Here is a 16,885-nt window from a genome sequence, read left to right as displayed (position 1 = left end):
CGTGTTACCCACGGAGAGTGCTGTGAGCTTGTCCTACTTGGTAAGAATAGAACTGCCAGAAATGCAGTAATGGGGCTTTTAAAAATGAGTAACGCCTTGGGACCAGCAGTTGGCGTAATGGCTATGTCGCTGGACTCCCACGTAGTCGACCGCAGTTCAAGTCCCGGACCCAGTGGCTTAAATTCACGCCGGGCGTCTACATGCATGCCCAAGATCCTGAGAGGGAGAATGGAGGAGAATGGATTGAGGAATGGCCATTGCCCCTGGGGGGTGATTTCTCGCTTTCTGTCTCTCTGTCTCTCTCTGTCTTTTTGGTGAGCACATGCTCCCTATAGCAAAAACCTCTCCAAAAAAAAAAAAAAAATGAGTGACCCCCTGTAACATCTGAGTCCTATGATTGCTAAGTTTGAAAGACTACCTCGTCGTCGAATGTACAGGAGAATGGTGGTTTCATGGCTGTTTCTGCGTTTCCCTGCAGGGCGAGTGCCCGTGTGCTCAGTTCTCTTACTGAGGCCTGCCCTTTCCCCGGGCCACTCATCCGGTTAGGATTTGCTTATCCGGTCAGGATTTGCTTATCCGTGTGGGACAATAGACTCACGATCCCCTCCCATGGACAGTGGGAAGCCGCTCAGACTGTCTTCTCAGGACTCCCCAGAGATTCCTTTCCCAGCTCTGACCCTAACTGGCTGTATGACCTCGGCTGAGTCACGTGATCTCTGTGAAATGAGGGCCCCAACCCGATGACCTCCAAGGTCCCATCTGGTCCCAGAATTACTCTTGGCACTGGTGCCTGGTTCCCAATGGATGAGGTGGGGGAAGGATGAGGACTGAGAGCTATCGGCCGGTTGTTTGTCGGTTTCACTCGTCAGATTCTGCTCTCTCCTGCACAGTCCCTTCTAACTGTCCCTCAAGGTCACGCAGCCAGTATGTGGCAGAGGCCGGATTGGAAACAAGGATATCTGACTCCTGAGTATATGCTCTTTAAAAAAAAAAAAAGTTTATTATATTCATTATTATTATTTTAAGTTTGCATGTGTGCTCACAAGAGAGAGACAGAGAGGGAAAGTGAGAAAGCAAGCCACCAGGTCTAAGATGTGAACCGCAGTTGGCCACGATGGAGTCCAGCTCCTTAGCCACCAAACCACCTGCTGGCCTCCTGAGTGCATACTCTTAATCGCCATCGTCCAGAGGTCGTCGTTAAAGATCTCCCTGAGAATAATACCCTGGCAAGTAGCTAAGTTTTGGTGGAATGGAAGAAGAAACCCTTCCAGAGGGAAAGAAGGGGCGTGGAAGCCCCGAGGAGGAGTGGGCGATGCATGTGGGGTGGGTGAGGACTTCGGCTGTACGAAGACGAGGGTCCGTGCTGGAGGTGCTGGGAGAGGCCAGGAGCCTTGAATCTGGCAGAGAGCTGCATCTGATCCTGTGCACACTGGGAGGGGCCAAGAATGGGAGACTTAGGGGGCAGTAAGTGGTTTTTAGGGAAACGTATCCGACAGTGGGGAGCAGTATCTGAAGGAGGAGTCATCTTTCCAGAATGGCCAGGTTGTTGCTGATAGAAGAGAGGAGCTGGGACCAGCCTGGTGACGGGGGTGTGTGGAACCTCTCATGATACCTGTGTGGGAAGGTTCTGGGTTCGAGTATAGAAACCTCCCTGAGGACGTCAGACAGGCGAGTGCCCAAGGTCCAGGGCATGGGTCAGGCTGGGAGCTGATCATGGCACTGAGACCCTGTTAGAGGTTCTCTCTCTTTCCCCCCCTTCTGTCTTTCTCGCTCAAGGAAGAAATAAAAACTTTAAAATAAATAAAGGAGAGAAAGATAGCAAGCATGGGAACCAAGTCAGAAGGAAGGCTCACTCATATCCCCAAGGCCTGGATTCACCTCATATTAAGAAATTTTATAATGGTTATATCGCTGGACTCCCATGTAGTCAACCTCGGTTCAAGTCCCAGACCCAGAGGTTTGAAACAGGCCGGGTGTGTGTGCATGCATGACCAAATTCCTGAGAGGATAACGGGGAAGAAGTGATTGTGGCGTGATCATCCCCCTTGGGGGGTGATTTCTTGCTTTCTGGCTCTCTGGCTCTCTCTGGCTCTCCATGAACACACATACCCTATAGCAAAAAAATCTCTCTTGAAAAGGGACCAGCAAGTGGCATGTTAGTTATGTCGCTAGACTTCCATGTAGCTGGCTTAAACTCATGTCAGGCGCATGTGCATGTGTGCCCAAGATCCCAAAAGGAGAATGGAGGAGAAAGGATTGCAGTGTGGACATCCCCCCTGGGGGGTGATTTCTCGCTTTCTGTCTCTGTCTTTCTGGTGAGCACATATGCCTTATAGCAAAAACCTCTCTAAAAACAGCAACAATAAAAACTCTCTTAAAAAAAAAAAGAATAGGGGAAAATCTAGTTCATGACTTTGGGGGTTGAGAAGCCCCAAACACCGTGCTGGCATCTGGTGAGGCCCTCCTAGCTGCTTCACAACGTGTGGAGGGCAGAAGAGTGTCTAGGTCTGCGTCTCTGCTCTGGTCTCATTCCTTCTCCTTGTAAACCCACAAGTATTCAGGTGGGAATTCTCACCCTGACAAGCTTTCCAATCCTAATTACTTCTCGAAGGATCCACCTCTTAATCCCATGGTCGGATTAAGTTCCTGTCCTCTTAAGACATTCACGGTGGCTCACCACATTTTAATGCATGAATTTTGGAGGATCACATTCAACCCATAAGATTACCGTTTTCCCAAAGTATTGTGAACCCATGAATGTATCACAGTTGTAATACCGTAGTTGTTCTAACGGAATTGCTCGGCTCTCTTAGAGCCAGCTTGCATCCCATTTTGCTGTCAAGGTCACCGTGGCAGCTAAGGTCTAGGTAGCTATGACCTGGTTCTAAGGATAAGATTGTTGGAGCTCAGCTTCTTCTAAGAATTATATTACTCAGGATCCTCTAGGGATATGAAGCCAATGAGATGTGTGTAGATACATAAGAGGAAACTTTTGGAGCCCTTGTCTCGTGTGATCACGCTAGTGGAGACTCCCTACAAGAGGCCACCTGCATGTAGAAGACCTCAGAATGCTGGTAGCTGACATAGTCCAGTCAGAAGGCCTCCAGCAGGGAAGGTGATGATGTAGCCTATCTGAGGCCAAAAGTCTGAGAACACAAGGATGGCTGTGTTGGGAGTGAAGGGCAGGGGAGGACTGGTGTGAGTCCTGGAGCCCAAAGGCAGGTAAGTCTTGAGAGCCGATGCCAAGGCCACAGAAGAAGTGCCCTCCTCTCTCACAGGAGACCCAGCCGTCTTCTGTATTGGCTGTCTCCGGGCCTTCTGTCAATTGGATGGTGCCCACCCACATTGTGGGCAGATCTTTTCCACCTCGTTTGCTCAGATTTGCATGTTTACTTCTTCTGGAAACATCCTCACAGACACGCCAGAATAACGCTTTATCAGGCTTCTAGGCAGTCCTCAGTTCAGTCAGGTTGACACTCAAAACTAGCCGTCGAGCCTTTGTTCTAGGTGGCCTTCCCGGGTATCGTCCATGAGGAGACCCTGTGTGTCAGGCTTGGCTTTGTCTGTGAGAAGGCACGTTTACGGTCTCATCACCTCACCATCTGGGACACCTCCGAAGGAGGCAGAGGAGCTTTTCCTTTGTAAAGAAGCCAGAGGTGCTGGGCAGAAATGCAAAAAGAATGCTGCCATCCGCAGGCCGCCGGGGGTGGGGTGAAAGGGACGGGCCTGCTCTAGCCTGGTGCTCAGTCTGGGCAGTGCCAAGGAAAGCACCTACAGGAGGGAGAGACGCAGGACGAGCCTGAACGCGATCTCCCGTGAAAGGTGCGACGAGTGCCTTGTCTTCTTCTCCAATAATGTGGAAGGTTCTAGCGCAAGTCAGTGTAGCAGAAAGATCTGGGTCACATTTCACACACACTAACAGAGCCCTTGGGATAGGAACATTGCAGTTACATGGCAAGGGTTTGAGTAGTTCCTCAGACAGCACTCAAACATGGAGACGATCGGTAATAGACAGGGAGATAAACAAATAGATACAAGATCGATAGAGATGGCACCTAAATAGAGGACAGGTAGGGAAGTGATGATAGTCAAAAGATACAGGTGATACACGGATGAGAGGTGAGTAATAGATGATAGATACTCGATAGCTGTTAGAGAGCTCCTGATGGATGGATGGGCAAGAGAGAGAGAGATGATAGGTGATGGGAGTGGATAAACAGATGGTGGATGACCAACTGAATGGCAGATGAGAGAGTAAGGTGAGTAGACACATGACAGATAGAGACAGAGGGTATTTAGAAAATGGCTGAGCGGGCAATCTCAGCCTAATTTCTTACATAAGAATTATTAATATACTCACCAGCAGTTGGCGTAATGGCTATGTCACTGGACTCCCGTGTAGTCGACTGTGGTTCAAGTCCTGGACCTGGTGGCTTAAAGTCTCACTAGTCTTTTTATAAATTTTTGATTGCCATGGGGTGCATATGCTTGGCAGAGAGAGAGAGAGAGATTGACAGAGAGAAGGAGGGACAGAGAGAAAGCCCCTACCTGGGGGCTGGTTATCCCATAATCTGTCCTATTCCAACACCCCATCTCACTGGGTGTGGGGGCATGGATGCACATGCACCTGGTGTGTTTTCCAAGCTACCAGGGTTGGGATTCAAACCGCAGTCTGCCATGTGGGATCCAGCTCCCTTAACCACTAGGCCAGAGGGCTGGCCCTCACCATACTCTTAAGCCAACGTAGTTTAGTCAGATATCTCTTGGTATGCACACACCTGCTTCCTCTCCTCTCAGGAACACAGCCCCCATCTGGGCATGCCCACGTCCTTCCTTTCTCCCAGGACCTCAGCCTGGAAGCTTTTCCTGGTTACTCTCCCCAGGGTTCCCTGGCACTTTGCATAGGGCAGCTGGAGAGCAGGGAGCTCTAGACATTGTGTCCCTCCTGTCCACTCCAGCGCCTCCCACGGAATTTGCATTCAGTCAGTATTTATGGGGCCAGTGAATAATTGCCTTGTAACCCAGGGCTCACCTCTGCCCTCGGCTTGCTGAGTCTGGGAGGGGACGGGGACATTGTTACCTGTCAATGTCCCACGGGGGTCTTTAATTTGGGAGCTGTCAGCTCCCTCTCTGTGCCAGGCCACCCATCAGGTCACCTCCAGAAGAACAGGGTGGCCTGCATGCAGGAAGTTGCAGGACTCCACATGGGAATAGAACTTGCAGAACAAAACGCCAGCTCAAAAGGCCCGATGGGAATGCATGGGGAGACACACACGCAAGCACCCGCAAACAAACGTGGTCTCCAATTTTGGATAAATGCAACCTAGACTTGTCTGTCCTTGACTCTCTGTGGGTCAGAGCAAGGAGAAGAGGACAGTGGTGAGAGAGGCGAGCAGACGGGTGGGGTGTTCAAAGCATCTTCCGTGACTGCAAATTCTGCTCGCACCGCGCTTCTTCCTGGCACTTAGTGGTGACACCTCTTCTTGCTCCACTCAAACTTCACATCCCCGCTACACATCCCTGCGGTATTAGTGGGTGGTTACGGGGAGAGCGTCTCTGGATGAAGCATCTCTGTGCAGAGAGCATCTCTGAAGGGTACGGCGATCCCTCGTCTCCGTTTCAGAGCAGACGTGGACCCTGGAGACCACCGTGGATTCCAGCCCTTCGAAGAGCCTGCTGACCGGACTAGGCAGGACCATTAGTAGGAATGGATGTTACAAAGCCAGGCATTTCTACTGTAAGCCTGCTAGATCATTTGTTTCCTGTTTTATATTGTTTGCACATAAGAGGGGGTGGAAAAATGCAGAAATGTTTTCCAGCGCGTTTCCTTCCTTCCACCCCCAAGCCTGCTAAAGATACAACTGCAGATTTCACGTGGCGGCCTGGCTATTCCCAAGTGCTAAGTGTTTACCAGCCCAGCTACCTTCCCGGGAGGAATGGCGTCTTACGCTTTCTGTCACTGCAGCTCAGCACGCTGGGACAGAGAAGCTGCTGAAGGAATTCACCTGCTGTGACTCCGTGCCCTCGTTTTGAGCTCTACAGGAATGTGATTGGTCATTTTGAGCGTAGGAAAAGCCTTCTGCCCCTCCGCTTTCTCTTCCCTTTTCTATTTTTCTTTTTTCTTTCTTTTTTGGTCTGCTAAAATTCAGCTCCATTCTTAAAATGGAAGTTGGTCTTTTTTCCTTTTTAGTAATAGCTTACATACACAAGCTTGAGAAAGACAATTAGAAGCTTCCTTAACAAGGTCTTGGTGTGCTCCGATCCCTGTTCTCCGGCCCTCCAACCTTCAGGATCCTGGGTGCCTACATGTGTGCCTGGCTTGTTTTCAGGCCAACCCACGAGTCCAAACCTGCAGCTGGCCACCTGGCTTCCCGTGTTTTAGGGCACTTGTGTTACTGCTGCTGTACTGTAGCTGGGCCTGCAGTGGGCCATTTGATGGTTACCTGAGACTTTGGTTCTGCCAAGTGATGTGTGCGTGTGTGTGCGCGTGTGTGTATCGTGACTCTCTGAAAGGCATTTTATCCTGCAGAGCATCCTTTCCTTAAAGCAGCAGAAGTCCTCGATGATGTCCTTTCCTGATTCTCCTCTTCCTTCCCTTTTATGTACTTCTTCTTTTCCTTTTCCTTTTTTTTTTTTCAGAGAGATTTTGTTGTTGTTGTTTTTGCTATAGGCCACATGCACTCGCCTGAAAGACAAGAGAGACAGAAAGTGAGAAATCACCCCCCAGGGAGGATGGCCATGCAGCAGTCCTTTCTCCTCCATTCTCCTCTTGGGATCTTGGGCACGCACGCACACGTGTCTGGCATGAGTTTAAGCCCCCGGGTCCGGGGCTCAAACCACGGTTGACTACATGGGAGTCTAGCGACATAGCCATTATGCCAACTGCTGGTCCCCCTCTTCTTTTCCTTTTGACTCCACATTTTATCCTCAACCTTCTCTTTCTCCTGTACTCCTTCTCTTGATGAGCTCATTGATTCATTTGCTTCTAATATTGCCCCGTGGAGACGACTCTCCCAACTATAAATAGAGTGCTGTGTTATCTCCTGGGGGCCAGACCGATATTTCTTTCTTCCCTAAAAACAATTATTTATTTAATTTATTATTGTCATCATTATTATTTAATCTGCTCTAGGGCACATGCGCTTCCCAGAGAGAGAAAATGTGGGAAAGCAAGCTACCAGGTCCAGGACTCAAACTGCAGTTGGCCATGTGGGAGTCCAGGCCTTAACCACTGGCCCCAGACCTGTATTTCAATTGCCCATAGAACATACCTACTTCAGTGGCCCACGTGTGATTTCAAATTTAAAATCTCCATTGTTTGTGCCTGTTCAAGGTTCCTTTCTCTTCCTAAACATTCCATTTCAGCCAGTGACGACCCTGACCTTTCTAACACAGAAATGCAAACTGCGTGGCCATTTCTCTGTCTCTTTCTTCTCCTACTCTGTCTCCAGTTGGTTGTACCTGCCCTCCCCTTCTTGAATCTGCTTGGTACCACCCAGGCTGGGCCCCGCACTTCCTGCCCACCACAGTAACAGCTCTCAGGCTCTTCCGTGTCGGTTCTGCTAGTCCTTCTCTTTCCTTATGCCCGCTACAGTGGCCCTGTCGCTTTTCACTTCCGAACGGAGGGTGTCTGTCCCTGCCACTCGGCCAGGGAAATGCGTCCCCTGCTCGCTGTTCCTCAATGTGCCCTGTGACTGTCAGGCCCCTGGCCCTGTAATTAATGAGCAGGTCTCCAAATCGGTATTGAGGGCCTTCCTCTCACTCAGCCCTGAGCCAGGGCGCTGACCACAGCAGACTTGCTCCCTTGCAGTTTCTGAGTCAGCAGGCTCACTCCCCTCATCCCTTTGGGGTCACTGCCCCCGCCTTGACCTTCAAAGTCCAGTTCGCCTCAATTCCTCCCAAAGCTGCCTCCATCTTTTTTTCTTTTTTCTTTATTTGGAGAGGTTTTGCTATAGGGCACGTGCACTCACCAGACAGAGACATAGAGACAGAAAGCGAGAACTCACCCCCCAGGGGGATGGCCACGACGCAATCCCTTCTCCTCCATTCTCCTCTCGGGATCTTGGGCACGCACGCAGAGGCGCCCGGCGTGAGTTTAAATCACCGGGTCTGGGACTCAAACCGCAGTCGACTACATGGGAGTCCAACGACATAGCCATTACGCCAACTGCTGGTCCCCCTCCATCTTCTTCAACCAGACTGATGAGGCCCTCGTCCGAATTCCATCCTCCTGTGAGAATAATCCCCGTCGTTACTCTGATCTTGTCACGTATGCTAGTTTTGACTCCTTAACCAGACTGCAATTTCCTTAAGGTCCACTGCATGCGCTTTTGTAAATAATTATTTTATTTAACCTCATTTATTTGTCTATTTTAATTTGATCAGAGAGGGACAGAGGGAGAGAGGGAGAGAGAAAGTGAGAAAGCAACCAGGCAGTGCCAGGACTTGAACCGTGGTCGGCCATGTGGGAGTCCAGCGCCTTTAACCACCATGCCACCTGCCAGCCCCCAACGTCCACTGTTTTCACTTGTGCTAACTCTCTCCAGTGCTGAGTGTGTTATTTGTCGCTGTTGTAGGGCCATTTACAATAACCACTTGGAATCTGTGATTAGACATAATTAGGATCATGCTTTATATGCACTTCCTTATCCAGTGAGTGGGTGTGAAATACATGCCGAACCGATTTCGGGAAGACGTGCGCAGCTGTTTACCACCTGTGGGTCTCAAGGCTCAGTCTCCTCATTCGCACAGCGGAGACCTGGGTTCCTGACCCCTCTGCGTTACAACGATGCAGCTGGCCCAGAGACCTGCTCCTCAGAGGGCACTAAACGAGGACAGCAGCGGCTCTCTCTGTGTTTACCTTCTAGTGTCCCAACGGGGAGCCAGGGGCATCCGCGGGGGACCCAGGGAGCCAATGACATCATTAGGAGAAAGTGGGGGGATTCCTGGGACTTGATTCCAATTCGAAGCTTCCTGGAGGAGAGACTTCCGTTGAGTTTAAAGGAGGCTGTTGGTGGAATGGGAGTCCGAGGCGGTTCTCGGCAGGCCGGGCGGGCAGGACATGCTGCTGAGTGCAGGGCACACAGGCTGGGTGGAGGCCGACCCACCGCCGGCTGCGCCCAGGGCTGCCGTGCAGATATCGCTGCAGGTAAAACGGGCGGCTCGGGGCGCATCAGAAAGTATGTGGCTCTCAGGGCAGTAAACACTTAGGCATTTGCGATGGGTCCTTAGATGAAAACCATTTCTTTGGGTGTCACACGTGCTGAGACTCCTAAGCCCCGGGAGCAGCCATTGGTAGCCTGGTACATCTGGATTCCTGTCACCACAGGATTCAATTGATGACCACAACAATAGCGAATGCTGACATTTCCTCATAAATATTCAGGTTTTTCTTCATTTCAAAAAGGAATGGAAGGGGTTTGCAAATACGTCAGCCAGGCAATAAGATAAAAAGAGAAAACAGTGGCCGCTTGGTGGCAGAGTAGTCAAGCCCGATGCTCTGTGAAGCAGTCCCACGTGGGAAAGTTCCTGGTTCGAGTTCGGAGTCCTGCCTGAGCATGCTGGGCATGCGTGTGCGCTTGGCAGGGTTGGCCGAAGCTGGGGTGGGTTGCGACATCGGCACCTGTTGGCGGTGCTGTCTTTCTCTCTCTTGTCCATGGAAGAAAGAAATGAATAGACTTTTTAATAAAGAGAGAAAGAGGGACCAGCAGGTGGCGTGGTGGTTAAGGCGCTGGGCTGGATTCCCACATGACCTAGCATGGTTCAAGTCCTGGACCTGGTAGCTTGAAATTCACGCTAGGCATGTGTGCATGCATCCTCAATATCCCAGGAGGAGAATGGAGGAGAAGGGATCGCAGCGTGGCCATTCCCCCTCAGCAGATGATTTCAGTGTCTCTTTGTCTCTCCCTGGTGAGCGCACATGCCTTACGGGAAAAGAAAGCGAGAATAAAGCTAGGCATGGTACGCACGGTGGGATAAAGTCAGAGGGAACATCCAGATGCCCAAAGTCTCGAGGTGGGCTGCAGACTCACACTCAGGATCTTAGCAGCCAATGCATTGCCCCCCTCAAAGAATACTTTTTATTTTAATATGATAATGCAGCATGTCTAAGATTCCACGTTTATAATCAGACACATTTTTGAAAGGGATTTTGAATATTGACTAGTACTGTGGGCTTTCATTCATATCCATGTTGATTTCCTTTGCACTGGCTCATTAGAAACAAAGGCTGAAAGCAAAACACCATCCCAAGCTTCTCAGCTTGCCAGGGATCTTACTTAAGGAAGCCCCACTCCAAGGTCAAAGGGAATTTCCTCTCCTTGGAAAGAGAACTGCCTTACTCTTGCCTTTTAGGAAAGGCTTTCCCCTCTGCCTTCCTGAAACACACTCTTTTTTTCTTTTTTTCTTGGAGAGGTTTTTGCTATAGGGCACATGCACTTGCCAGAAAGACAGAGAGAGACAGAGAGACAGAAAGTGAGAAATCACCCCCCAGGGGGGATGGCCATGCTGCAATCTCTTCTCCATTCTCCTCTCGGGATTCTGGGCACACACACACGTGCCTGGCATGAGGTTAAGCCGCCCGGTCCGGGACTCGACTACTTTATCAGTTGTACTCTGTCTCAGTGAGGGATGTTGATCTGCCTGGAGTCACTGAGGCCTTGGCCCTAGCCCAGGCCATCCCCGCTCTGAGACCATGCCTCTCTCCTCCCTAGTGTGAAGCAGCAGGAGCGCTACGGCCAGTTGACTCTGGTCAACTCCACGTCAGCCGACACCGGCGAGTTCAGCTGTTGGGGGCAGCTGTGCAACGGCTACATCTGCAGGAGGGACGAGACCAGAACAGGCTCCACCTACATCTTTTTCACAGGTACGGTCTTGGGTGCACCAGTGGATCGGACCGACTCAGAACCGAAGGGGCCCCTGCAGACCCAGCAGCAAGTAACAGTGAGAGCGCTCGCAATTGGCGGCAGTTACTTCACGTAGGTCTTACAACCGCCCTTCAGAGCGAGGGCTGCTGCCGTTTCCAGTTTTTCCTCCCAGGTGGGGAGGTTGAGATCTAAAGAGAGTAAATCCAGGTCAAGGAAATGGTGGTCGCAGGATTGGAAACAGAGCTGTCTGATCCCAGGATCTGTATGGTGGCCACTGGACCCATGTGACTACAGGAACATAACTGGGGAGTAGTTCAAATCGGATACAATTGAAAACTCATGTCCTCGGGGCCCGCAGGTGGTGTAGTGGTTAAGGTGCTAGACTCCCGCATGGCTGACCCCGGTTCGAGTTTTAGACCTGCTGACTTGCTTTCTCACTTATCCTTTTCCTGTCTGTCTTTTTCTCTTTGGTCATTTTTTTTTTTTTTTTTGGAGAGGTTTTTGCTATAGGGCGTGTGCGCTCGCCAGACAGAGAGAGAGAGTCAGAGAGACAGAAAGCGAGAAATCACCCCCCAGGGAGGATGGCCACGCTGCAATCCCTTCTCCTCCATTCTCCTCTCGGGATCTTGGGCATGCACGCACACACTCCTGGTGTGAGTTTAAGCCACCGGGTCCGGGACGCGAACCACGGTGGGAGTCCAGTGACATAGCCATTACGCTAACTGCTGGTCCCTTTGGTCAATTTTTTTAAAAAAATAACAAATGGAATTACGTAATAAAATCATTATTTAAAAAACAAAAACAAAAACAAAACAAAAAGAAAACTCATGTCCTCAGTCACGTTTGCCACATTTCGAGTCCTCCGACTCGCCGTGCGTGAGCGCACTTGGACGGCACAAGCAGCGAACGTTTCTCTTGGGGCCGAAAGTTCTGTCAGCAGCCCTGCTGTTGGCTTTCATCACTGTGCCCCAGAACCGGTGCTGATCTACTTTCCAGAAGCTCCTTACTCATAGGCTGCTCGGGTGAAGATCTCCTCTTATTTATTTCTTATTTTAATTAATTAATTTTTGCCATAGGACAAGTGCACTCACCAGAAAGAGACAGAGAAAGAGAGAGAGAATGAGAAATCACTCCCCAGGGGTCATGGCATGCCACAATCCTTTCTCCATTCTTCACCTGAGATTTTGGGCACACACACACACACACACACACACACACACACACGCCTGGTGTGATTTTCAAGCTGCTGGGTCCAGGACTCCAACTGTGATGGGCCATGTGGGAAACCAGCGTCTTAACCACGATGCCACCTGCTGGCCCGTCATTTATTCTTATGTTGGGTCATTGGAAAAGTCGTGACATATTTTTCTATGCAAGAATGCGTCATGACTTTTCCGATGACCCAGTAAGTATTACGAGCTAAGGTTTGGAGGCAGGATTCCCAAAGCTTGTGGTCCTTGTAGCTCCAGTCCCAGTGCCTGAGCCTAAGTGAGGCGCCTGGAAATGGGCAGGTGTCCTCCACTGCAGCACGAGGTATGCGTGTGCAAGGTGGGTCTTGCACCTTCAGAACCAGGCATGGAGCTCCCAGCCACCTCCCTCTGCACAGCTCTCTGAACTCTGAAGTGTGGAGGATGAGGTTCTCCAAGATTCAGAGGTCGGGAGTTGCCTTCAGGAGTCTTACAAATGCTACTACTGGCGCTCCTGCTGTTTCCGGCGTTTCAAGTGAAATCACAATCTTATCCTTTAATTTGCCTGAGGGTGCATGCACTCACTGGGGTGAAAGAGAGAGAGAAAGAAAGTGAGAAAGACCCCCCCATACACACACACACACACACACACATAGAGCATGGCACACTGTAATCTCTTCTTCTCCATCTCTCTTCCTGTTGGGATTTGGTGAATGCACACACATGTGTCAGGTATGTGCTTTTCAAACTGCTGGGTCCAGGACTCAACCCATGTGGTTGGCTCTGTGGGATCCAGCCACCACCATGCTGATCCCAGAATCTTTAACTGCCTCTCAGGGCCTTCATGAGATTTTCCTACTCTTGAATCCATCTACCTCTAAGACCTGGAATGGCTATGATCCGAAGAAAACCCAGAAGGACCAGTAGTTGGCGTAATGGCTATGTTCCTGGACTCCCATGTAGTCAACCATGGTTCGAGTCCCAGACCCAGTGACTTAAATTCACACCAGGAACATGTGTGTGTGTGTGTGTGCCCAAGATCCCTAGAGGAAAATGGAGAAGGGATTGCAGTGTGGCCATCCCCCCTGAGGGGGTGATTTCTTGCTTTCTGTCTCTGTCTCTCTCTGTCTTTCTGGCGAGCGTACATGCCCTATAGCAAAAACCTCTCCCCCCCCCCCCAAAAAAAAGAAAGAAAGAAAACCCAGAGCTGGACAGTAGCTAAAGTGATTAAAACAGGGGCCAGCAGATGGTGTAATAGTTGCATCACTAGAGTCCACCATGGCCAACCTGGCCCCGGTGACTTGAAATTTCCACCAGGCATGTGTGCATGCTTGCCTGAAACCCCAAGAAGAGACAGAAGAGGTTGAGGCATGACCATCCCACCTTGGGGGCGGGGGTGGTGGTGGTGATTTCTCCTTTCTGTCTCTCTGTCTCTCTATCTCTCCAGCAAGTGCACATGCCCTATAGCAAAAATCTCTCTAAGAAAAATAAATAAATAAAACAAAGTGGTTAAGAGTCTTGCAGTAGAAGGAAGGAGACCCGAGTATACAACTGGTCTCAACTCTGAATATAGTATGAACAAGTGGGGATTTATGGCCAAGGAGAAGGGCAGGTGGTCAGTGGATGTTCAATTACTAAGAAAGAAACATCAAATGTAGAGAGGCGGGTGGGAGAGGCTGGTGGCTGAACTCACCTAACACGGTTCGTGCTGAAGATAGGTCCGTGTGATCAGACACCCCCTGGAGGACGGTACCCTCTGAGGAGCCCTGGTAGGTCAAGGGCAGTTGGGGTGGAGGATGGGGATGGGAGGTGGTTTTGGCTAAACCGACCTAGCAGGGTCCTTGCTAAAACTAGATTTACACCGAAGTGCACGGATGGGCCTAGGAGAAGGTTAAGAAGCTTGACTAAAGTATGGTCAAGCAGAGAATCTTTGTCACTAGCCATTAATGAATGCTTTAGCGAAGTCTAATGTATTTTTCACTTTCTGCCCAAATCGCTCCTCTCCAGAAAGAAGATGCAGTAGCAGGACATGCTATAGTTCTGGAAGCACGTGTATCTCATTTCATTCCACAAGAGCCCCAGGAAATACATGAACGCTATTTGATTATCTCTGTTTTAAAAATAATAATGCAGGGAACCAGCAGTTAGCGTAATGGCTATGTCGCTGGACTCCCACGTAGTCGACCGCGGTTCGCATCCCGGACCCGGTGGCTTAAAACTCACGCCGGGCGCGTGTGCATGCGTGCCTAAGATCCCGAGAGGAGAATGGAGGAGAAGGGATTGCAGCGTGACCATCCCCCCTGGGGGGGTGACTTCTCACTTTCTGTCTCTGTGTCTCTTTCTGTCTGTCTGGCGAGCGCATGCGCCCTATAGTGAAAACCTCTCAAAAAAAAAAATAATAATAATGCAGATGCTAAGATGCAAAAAGGCAAGGCGATTCGGCCAGTGTTCCGAAACTTGTGGTGGAACCAAAGAGTCAAACCCTGTTTTTCTGACCTGAGACCCGATGTTCTTATTGCCTCGAACCCTTTCTGAAACAGGGAGATGGGTGGATGGACAGACGCTAGCCAGCCTGACAGGTGTGGGCAGGAGAACTGCTGACAGTGTACGCAGGGAATCCTCCCTGATCGTCATTTAGGACCGTGCTCCACAGAGGTCCCGTGTGTCCTTGGTTAGACCGGGTCACCAGTTAATTATGTCACTCTAGGCAAGGACTAATGCTGTATTTCAAACTGTGAGATGAAGATTCTTTGCTAGAACTAGCACTTTCATGTCATCCCAAAGCACTGGTGGGGTCTGGGCTGGCCATGGGCTGTCTGAGTTCTGCATTCAGGTCTTCTCTCTCAATTTTGCTATTCCTTTCAGGAACCAAAGAAAGGCTAAAACACTGTATTTATTTTCAACTTTCAAGAAACCTTGATCATGGAACTAGCCCTGAAGCACAGTGATTAGGCGTTGTACAAAGGAAGCCAGATCCCACATGGCTGACCAAGGTTTGAGTTCTGGCCCCATTGGCTTGAGAAGCACTTGGGCATGTGTGCCCAGGCTCATGATGGGATGGGAGACGGAGAACTGGAGGAAAAAGGATTGCAGCATGACTGCCACTATTGGGAGAGCTCCTCTCCTTGCTCGCTCGCGCGCGCTCTCTCTCTCTCTCTCCATGCAGCCCTTTGACACTGAAAAAAGAAACCTAGATCCAAAGGGAAGTGACCTAATGTGTTGTGTCATTTTCTGATTCCTCAGTGCTGAGAGCCCAGCTGGATTTGCAACACGGGGGTTAGCAGTTCGTCTTTCCAAGCATGGTGGGTTGGAAGAACCAGGCTGGGCTGTAACTGAGACTGAGGTTCCTGGCACTGGCCCCGGATTCCTTCAGAACATATGCTCCCGGGCTACCCACGCAGAGAGACGTCTGTCATTCATTATGTTTGTATGTTTCGTAGCGCTTGACTGAAAACACTGCGGAGCTTCCTTTGGGGGCCGCCTGTGGTTAATTTGTGCAATTTTTAATTAAGCAACTGCCATACATACTTCCTCTTTCATGTTTATCGAGAGGCTCTCAGAGGGGGTCTCTCTCTTTTTATTGAAGTATAACATACATAAGAAAAACACTCACATTCTAAATATATAGCTCAATCAATTATCCTCAGCCGAACAGGCGCACGAAAGCACCACCCAGCTCAAGGACGAGAGCTTTACCAGCAGGGGAGCGTTCTCACCGTAAAGGGCTGGACCCTGACTTTCAAGTGTAGGAAAACTACAGCAATACACTTCACTCAACATTGACTTTGTTGTCGTTCGGATTTTAGCTTATAGCCTATGAACCTCCATTTTCTGGGAATCTGAGGTCCCATGTGTTCCTTTTTCTTAAAGTAATACGTAGGTCATCTACATGAGATGAACACATTGCATGGAACATATGGAGTCTATCACTTTACTTCTAACTTGCAGTGGGCGTGTGTGCTCAGTAGAAGGGAGAAAGAGAGAGAGAGAGAAAGGGACAAAACATCTCCCGTGGGCGATGGTCACCGTGCAATCCCTTCTTCTCCATTTCTCCTTTTAGGACTTTGGACACGCCCACACATATCCCTAGTGTGTTTTTCAAGCTACTGGGTTCAGCACCAGAACCAAGTAATCAGCTATAAGGGATCCAGCCACTTTAACTACCCTGTCACCAGAAAGAGAGAGAGAGAGAAAGGGACAAAACATCTCCCGTGGGCGATGGTCACCGTGCAATCCCTTCTTCTCCATTTCTCCTTTTAGGACTTTGGACACGCCCACACATATCCCTAGTGTGTTTTTCAAGCTACTGGGTTCAGCACCAGAACCAAGTAATCAGCTATAAGGGATCCAGCCACTTTAACTACCCTGTCACCCACAGGCCCTAGTGTTTTTCAAGCTATTGGGTTCAGCACCTGAACCAAGTAATCAGCTATGTGGGATCCAGCCACTTTAACTACCCTGTCACCCACAGGCCCTATAATCTATCAGTTTTACAATGATAAAATGGTTTTTTTGGTAGGTGGAAGCTATTGATTAGAACACACACACTCGCACACATGTATATGTTTACTTTTTACTTTTTCTCTGAGAGAGAGAGAGAGACAGGCAACCCACAGGATCTTCACGCCATGATCTGCCCCCATCTCAGCCAGCCTGGATCACGGGCACACATGCACACACCTGGCCCGCTCAGGGAGGTCCCAGGACGTGGGCTCCAGACCTTTCCCACGTGGGTCCTGTTCTGTCCCCGCCAGGCTCCCCACCTGGCCCCAGACTGCATGTATGTATATTAAAGCAACTGGTGTGGCCACTTATTGTAGAACATGTATTCTC

General features: G+C 50.0%; 1 protein-coding gene across 1 annotated transcript in view; it reads left to right on the top strand.

Moving 5' to 3' along the window:
* Positions 1-16,885, top strand: part of PDGFRL (platelet derived growth factor receptor like) — a 56,788-nt gene that overhangs the window by 31,911 nt on the left and 7,992 nt on the right. Inside the window, exon 6 of the mRNA XM_006149709.3 lies at positions 10,713-10,864. Coding sequence (XP_006149771.1) covers positions 10,713-10,864 — 152 coding nt within the window. The remainder of the gene's footprint in view (positions 1-10,712; positions 10,865-16,885) is intronic.

Source organism: Tupaia chinensis, unplaced genomic scaffold (genome assembly GCF_000334495.1).
Source record: "Tupaia chinensis unplaced genomic scaffold, TupChi_1.0 Scaffold000271_1, whole genome shotgun sequence".
Taxonomy (NCBI): Eukaryota; Metazoa; Chordata; class Mammalia; order Scandentia; family Tupaiidae; genus Tupaia; species Tupaia belangeri.
This window is presented reverse-complemented; position numbering and strand designations above follow the sequence as displayed.